Here is an 8,152-nt window from a genome sequence, read left to right as displayed (position 1 = left end):
TATGACAGAAGATATAGTTGCAATTGTTATTGATAATGGGTCAGGTATTTGCAAAGCAGGATTTTCAGGAGATGATGCCCCAAAAACATTGTTTCCTGCTGTGGTTGGACGTCCAAAACATACGGGAGTAATGATTAATGCTGGTAGCCAGGATACTTATGTAGGTGATGACGCTCAAGCAAAAAGGGGAATTTTGAGACTTAAGTATCCTGTTGAGCATGGGATTGTCACAGATTGGGACGATATGGAAAAGATCTGGCACCATACCTTCTACAATGAACTTCGAGTTGCCCCAGAAGAACACCCAATTTTACTCACAGAAGCGCCTCTTAACCCAAAAGCCAACAGAGAAAAAATGACTCAAATCATGTTCGAAACTTTTAATACCCCTGCTATGTATGTTGCCATCCAAGCCGTCCTTTCCCTCTATGCATCTGGAAGAACCACTGGTATCGTTCTTGACTCTGGTGATGGTGTCACCCACACCGTACCCATTTACGAAGGCTATGCCCTCCAACATGCCATTTTGAGATTGGATCTTGCTGGTCGAGATTTGACCGATTATTTGATGAGAATTTTAACTGAACGAGGATATTCCTTTACTACCACTGCCGAAAGAGAAATCGTTCGTGATATCAAAGAACAACTTTGCTATGTTGCTCTGGACTTCGAAGAGGAGATAGCATCTGCCACTAACTCAGCATCTCTTGAACAGAACTATAAGCTACCTGATGGTCAGGTCATCACTATAGGCAATGAGAGATTCAGATGCCCAGAAGCCTTATTCCAGCCATCTTTTCTTGGTATGGAATCTTACGGCATTCACGAAACTACATACAAGAGTATTATGAAATGCGACGTCGACATCAGAAAGGATCTCTATGCCAGCATCGTTTTGTCTGGTGGCTCTACCATGTACCCTAGCATTGCTGAAAGAATGCAAAAGGAAATTACTGCGCTTGCGCCATCCACCATGAAGATCAAAGTTATTGCCCCGCCTGAGCGTAAATACTCAGTATGGATTGGTGGTTCTATCTTAGCTTCACTCTCAACATTCCAAGAGATGTGGATTTCTAAGCAGGAATACGACGAGTCTGGACCATCCATTGTTCACAGAAAATGTTTCTAACTTGCTTATGCCGAAAAGCGAACAAACCACAAAATGTGACCTTTATAAAAGAAATTCCGTTGAAAGATGATATCACCATCATCTTACGTTTAACTTGGCTTTGATAGGGGAATAATACTGAGTCAGATATTGGTTATCATTTCTTAATAAGCAAGGACTGAAAGTTTTTCTTGTTTCCTATTTTTTCAAAACTTTTTTTTTATTTTTGGTTATGTGACTAAATGAAGGATCGATCACAAATTGTTTGTTGTCAAGATGTACATAAAGGATCAATATTAGTCAATTAAATTAAAAGACGATCTTTGAGGCTCGTCTTTTACCATTCCAGAAAGAAAGAAATCCTGTTTGTAATAAATTTATGGTCAAATTACATTAGTGATCGATATATCCAGTTTGCAACAGTAGCTGTCAACCGAGTAAGATCTTGATTTCAGCGGTAGCCAGAAACCAAGTAATATCCAGGTTGCAGCAGTAGCTAGAAACCTCCTAGTAAAAAACAACTGGATTCTTATAAAAACAGAAGTACACTATTAGAACCGCCCTGTCCAATACCCCTATTTAGGAAAAGAACTTTCCCTTTGCTTGAATAGCAAGGAACAAATATTGGTTTGAAAATCAAGAAAAGGAGCTGCAACTACGGTATGGCACTGGAAAATCATAGAGAGCTCTATAATGGCTTATTTGAAAGGAAATCGATGTAATGAATATATTTCCTAATTTAATAAGTATATTTTCATAACAAAATCGTTTTTTCACGATAAACTACATTTTTAGCCACCTAGATCCAGAATATGCAACCCTAAAAAATCATTAGGTCCAAAATCATTAGGTCCAAAAAATCATTAGGCCTCTTAGGTCCAGAATATGTAATGGTCTGTTCTTGTAATGATTTTCTCTTAATATAATTAGGCAGGAAACCGAGGCTTGACTTCCTGTTTGGAAGAAATTTGAATATCTATCTATCTATATGTATAAAAATAAGTTGTTTGTATGTTATGTCTGTTACATTATGTCTTTTACGCCAGAAATATGACGTCTGAAAAATAAAGAAGGAAAAGAAAACAAACTAAAATGTAAAGACTAGGAATTGCATAAATATTTCGAAATATTTTGACGATAGATTAAAGTAATTCGAAAACCTTAAAACAGATAATTAAAATGTTGAGGTTTATTATAAATTGTTGAGCTTTAGCAAGCTTAGCACGTACAGAAGAATTTTTAGTATAGATCTTAAAATGACAGAAGAAACAGCCGAGGAAGCTGCTCAAATAGTTAATCATTGAGAAATTTAAGTATAAATCCTACAATGGCAGAAGAAATAGCCGAGGAATCTGCTCAAAGGGTTAATGCCAAAAGACTTGCAGCTAAAGAACGCAAAACCGCGCAATTAGAGTTAAATCCACCTGGACAGCGACAGTCAAAACGTATCAAAACTGAAAATGATGTCGATGATGATTGGGTTTGGGATTTTGACTTGGATAAGGTCATCAATGCCTACCAGATTTTAGTTTCAAAAAAAGGTTTGGCGATATGTATTTCATGGTGACGCTGAAAAATGAAGAAGAAAAAGAAAACTGAAAAAAAGGTAAAAAACTAAAAATAAACTAAATGAAAAAACTAAAAAAAAAACAAGCGCATATGTCGTTACGCGCCATATTAGTTACGCGCCATTGTAGTTGTGTCCCTGTGTACCACCTATGAATATAGATAGATTTATATATGTGTTTTGAACTACGTAAAACTTGCGAATATACAACATTCTTGGCTTTCCCATTGTCTGTGCATATACAAAGCCTTATGTACTAATAATGACGTCATATGCAAACGCTCTTTTTACAAACAAACAAACATGCATACACACAACTCGTTTTTATATAGATAGATAGATAGATACAATACAAATTAACTGCGTAAAACTTGCGAATATACAACATTCTTCGCTGTCCAATTGTCGCTGCATATAAATAGGTTGTCAGGTTTACTGACCCTTGAACATGCAACGTACAATTATTCATGGAAAAAAAAATCAGTATTAAGATCTATACCACATTTTTCTAATGATTGACCATGAGCTTTGTTGATGGTGATTGCAAATACTAATCGAATTTGGAATTGCAATCTTTTAAATTGAAAAGGCAGATCCGTTGGAATCATGTGAATGCAAGGAATAAGAACAGCCTCACCCTCAAAAGAACCTGTCAAGATTGTAGCCTCTATTACGTTTTCCATTGTTTTTTTTTTACGGCAAGTCGCGTGCCATTGCAAAGCTTTGGTGGGTTGATATTTCTTAACAGTATTATTGGTTCGCCTATTTTTAGTTGTAACACGTGTGGTGGAAACCCTGAAAGATCCACGGAATTTAAAAATTCTGATGGATAATTAACCGCCTCATTTGGTTCCAAAACTGTGTCGACTGACTTGTAAAGGACTGCCTGGTCTCGAATCTTGGTCAAAACAATATTGTTGATTTCGTGGACGTCCTTATTTTTGGGTGCAAGAATCGCTCTTTCACTTAGCCATTTATTGTTTTTATAATTGTTTAGAATCTTCGGAAATACTTTTTCAATCAATTCATTTTTGGACGTCACTAAATTACAGAATTCAGCAGGTAGTTGTATACGTCCTGAAATTGAGTCTACTGGGAGCTTTCCGTTTCCAATTGCCAGCAATTGATCTGAAAATGTTTGACCAGAGTCATCGTTTCGCAATCGCACACGCATATTTGTAGTTAATTTTAATGTTTTTACGTGTGCCCATAAATTAGAATTTTTCAGGCAAGCATTCATTTCGTCTACAGGGGTTGATCTAGGTTTTTTAGGTAATGTTTGCCTGAAATCTCTCGCAAGCAATATTAATGTGCTGCCAAAGGGTTTCGAATTCCCTCACAAATCTTTCAAACATTAATCCAGAGCCTTGAGCGATTTTTTATGTGCCATTGTGCACTCGTCCCAAATAAGTTTTCACTGCTGCAATACTTTACCCATCCCAGATGATTTGGAAATATTGCACGTGGGAGTTTCTGTAGAATGCAAATTCAGAGGCAATTTCAAAGCGGAATGAGCAGTTCTTCTACCAGGCAGCAACGTTGCGACTATTCCAGACGACACAATTACCAACGCTATATCATTTTTTGATCGAATTGATGCCAGAATCAGTTTTATCACAAACATTTTACCAGTACCTCCTGGTGCATCCAAAAAGAAAATTTCTCCAACGTTGTTATCGACACAATGCATTTTCGTATCATAAATGTCTTATTGTTCCGACATTAACTTTGAAATGTTATTTTCTACATACGACAATAGGTCACTCGTACTGTAACTTTGTTCACAATCCAATTCTACACATGTCGAAACAGCAGTGGTACGATTAGGTAAAGGCATTCCCCAATCATGAAGAGGTTTGTTTGCCAAACATACGCATAAATCTTCTATAATAACTAAAGTGTGGTTATAAATTTCTTATGTAAAATTAAAAGTCATATCTGACGTCTCTAACCGTTTTCGATGGAGTATTTCTTCGGACATTTTTGATTTATATTTTTCCCATAACTCTGTAGGAGCTGATGGAGAGCAAGTTGTTAGTATGATGCCAAACAATGCATGAATTTGACTTGGAGTTGACGTTTCGCACGCGTCATTTATGCAGTTATCCCAGTGTTGGTCATTCTCCAATAAATTCAGAGCTTGGCATGCACTACGGTAAGTGTCATGTATAGTACCGTTTACAGTTCTCAAATACTCAAAGGACGTCGGACCGGGTGCATTCACCAAAAGCAGGCGTAGAAATGTTGAAGGGGGTGAACGGTGTAGAGTCTTCCTATCGTGGTATCTTTGAAGATGGTAGGTTGGTAGTCGACTGACTTACCCTGTTTTCGACGTTCAAATACTTTATTTTCAGTATTCCACGTGTAATACGAAGGCACTTCAGTATACAGCAGTTTTTTTTTGCAAACGAATCATTTTTGCATAGCGAAAAGAAAGCAGTTAACTTTGTATCCGGTGGATTCTGGGCTCTTTGTTGCACGTTGGATTCCGAAAAATAAACACGTTGACCATTCTGTAAATGTACCTCTAAGTGAAGAGCAGCTGGATTAAATTCATGTATCGGAAATGAAAGAATTCGCCAAACAGCTTCATTACTGCTTATGTATTCACAGCCTGATATTGTACAATTTCGTCGATATCTTTGATTTCGGACTGCAAGCCAAAAACTGCCATGTCACTGCCTTTGTTGACGTATTTACATATGTGTTTGATTGCCTTTACGGAGTTACAGTATTCAACGCTTACGTGTGCATTAAATGTTTTTGATAATAATGGGGAATATGGAACAACCCACTGGTTATCTACTTCGATAGTGGTACCGTTACGCTTCTTTATTATTGCTGTTTTACCACCATCTTCAGTAGATCTTTTTCTATATTGTGGGTAACCATCATTGCCAGTAATTGTGTTGGATACTAAAAGTCGAGGATATTACTTCGTGCACCTTCCTTTGGCCATACATGGTGAATTTTCGTTCAGTGCACCGCAAGGTCCATGTATTATATTTTTTACAACAATACCATATATCTCCGACCATAACGTTTGCCACTTCATCGATAGTTGGAGCATTGTATCTACGCACATGTTGGCCAGGAGGCAATTTGTCAGCGGAAATAACAATTTTAAGCGTATCAGTAGGCATCAAATCGATGGCTGAACAGACGCACTAAATTATTATTTTCGTGGAAAAGATGTTGCAATTGGGAAACGATTGTCCTTTCAACGTTGGGAGAAATTTCGCAACGTGTATTCAATTCAGAATTTCTATCACTGATGAAGGACAATTGTAAAAATTTATGATTCTCGCCTGAGAATGGTAGAAGGGACCCTGCTCTATGATAAATTTGCCCTTTTACTTTGAAAGTAGGCATTGATAAAAAAAAACGCTTAGATTCTGACGTAGTTCCAGTAAGCAAAGTCTTCAATGGCTCTGGGGCAATCGGCGGTTCATAGACATGACATTACGGCCCGTGTCTTCCCACAAAAGTTGAAATCACTGATAAACTACATAGTAAAACTTGAAGTGTTTGGGTCAGTGCAATGCTGGATGTACTCAGTGGAATGGCAAAAACGAGGTTTGCCACACGCACATATACTAATCTGGCTACATAATAAAATTACTTCTAACGAAATTGATGATGTGATTTCCGCTGAAATACCTGATGAAAATTTCGATAAGGGGTTATATGATATTGTTGTAAAAAATATGATACATGGACCTTGCGGTGCACAGAACGAAAATTCACCATGCATGGCCAAAGGAAGGTGCACGAAGCAATATCCTCGACTTTTAGTATCCAACACAATTACTGGCAATGATGGTTACCCACAATATAGAAGAAGATCTACTGAAGATGGCGGTAAAACAGCAATAATAAAGAAGCGTAACGGTACCACCATCAAAGTAGATAACCAGTGGGTTGTTCCATATTCCCCATTATTATCAAAAACATTTAATGCACACATAAGCGTTGAATACTGTAACTCCGTAAAGGCAATCAAACAGATATGTAAATACGTCAACAAAGGCAGTGACATGGCAGTTTTTGGCTTGCAGTCCGAAATCAAAGATATCGACGAAATTGTACAATATCAGGCTGGAAGATACATAAGCAGTAATGAAGCTGTTTGGCGAATTCTTTCATTTCCGATACATGAACTTAGTCCAGCTGCTCTTCACTTAGAGGTACATTTACAGAATGGTCAACGTGTTTATTTTTCGGAATCCAACGTGCAACAAAGAGCCCAGAATCCACTGGATACAAAGTTAACTGCTTTCTTTTCGCTATGCAAAAATAATTTGTTTGCAAAAAAACTGCTGTATACTGAAGTGCCTTTGTATTACACGTGGAATACTAAAAATAAAGTATTTGAACGTCGAAAACAGGGTAAGTCAGTCGACTGCCAACCTACCATCTTCAAAGATACCACAATAGGAAGACTCTACACCGTTCACCCCAATCAACATGAATGCTTCTTTCTACGCCTTCTTTTGGCGAATGCACCCGGTCCGACGTCCTTTGACTATTTGAGAACTGTAAACGGTACTATACATGACACTTACCGTAGTGCATGCCAAGCTCTGAATTTATTGGAGGATGGCCAACACTGGGATAACTGCATCAATGACGCGTGGGAACAGCTAGTATATATATATATATCTATATATATATATTAACTAGCTGGTGGGGGCACGTCACAAGTCGTTACGCGCCATATGAGTTACGCGCCATTGTAGTTGTGTCCCTATGTCCCACCTGTGAATATAGATATATATATATATATATATATATATATATATATATATATATATATATATATATATATATCTATATATATAAAAATAAGTTGTCTGTCTGTGGATGTGTGGATGGATGTGTGGATGGATGTGTCAGGTGACGTCACCTGAAAAAACTGGATTAGGTGACGTCAAAACTGAAAAAACTAAAAAAAGGCAAAAACTACAAAAAAAACTAAAAACTAATAAAAAAAATAAAAAAGCTAAAAAACTAAAAAAACTATAAAGGTAAAAACCAATAAAAAACTAAAAAAAAAACTGAAAAAACTAAAAAAAGGCAAAAACTACAAAAAAAAACTAAAAACTAATAAAAAAAGTAAAAAAGCTAAAAAACTAAAAAACTAAAAAAACTAAAAAAGGTAAAAAACTAAAAAAAATAAAAAATAAAAAAAAACTAAAAAAAAGGAAAAAACTGAAAAATAAGCTAAAATAAAGGTAAAAACCAATAAAAAACTAAAAAAAAAAAGGAAAAACTAATAAATGACGACACTCAAAGAGAAAGCGACCAGGACAAAAAAACTAAAAAAAAAGGCAAAAACTACAAAAAAACTAAAAACTAATAAAAAAAATAAAAAAGCTAAAAACTAAAAAAACTAAAAAAAGGTAAAAAACTAAAAAAACTAAAACTAAAAAAAAACTAAAAAAGGTAAAAACTAAAAGAACTAAAAAAGAAAAAAA

At 36.1% G+C, this 8,152-nt stretch overlaps 1 protein-coding gene across 1 annotated transcript; it reads left to right on the top strand.

Moving 5' to 3' along the window:
• On the top strand, nt 1-2,662 carry LOC136042883 (actin-3-like). Its single transcript, XM_065727816.1, has one exon. The coding sequence runs from the start codon at nt 2-4 to the stop codon at nt 1,127-1,129; it is 1,128 nt and encodes a 375-aa protein (XP_065583888.1). The 5' UTR covers nt 1; the 3' UTR covers nt 1,130-2,662.
• The last annotated feature ends 5,490 nt before the right edge of the window (nt 2,663-8,152 follow it).

The sequence above is a fragment of the Artemia franciscana genome, unplaced genomic scaffold, assembly GCF_032884065.1.
Source record: "Artemia franciscana unplaced genomic scaffold, ASM3288406v1 Scaffold_2327, whole genome shotgun sequence".
NCBI lineage: Eukaryota > Metazoa > Arthropoda > Branchiopoda > Anostraca > Artemiidae > Artemia > Artemia franciscana.
Note: the sequence above shows the minus strand (reverse complement) of the source record. Positions and strands in the feature narration are given on the sequence as shown.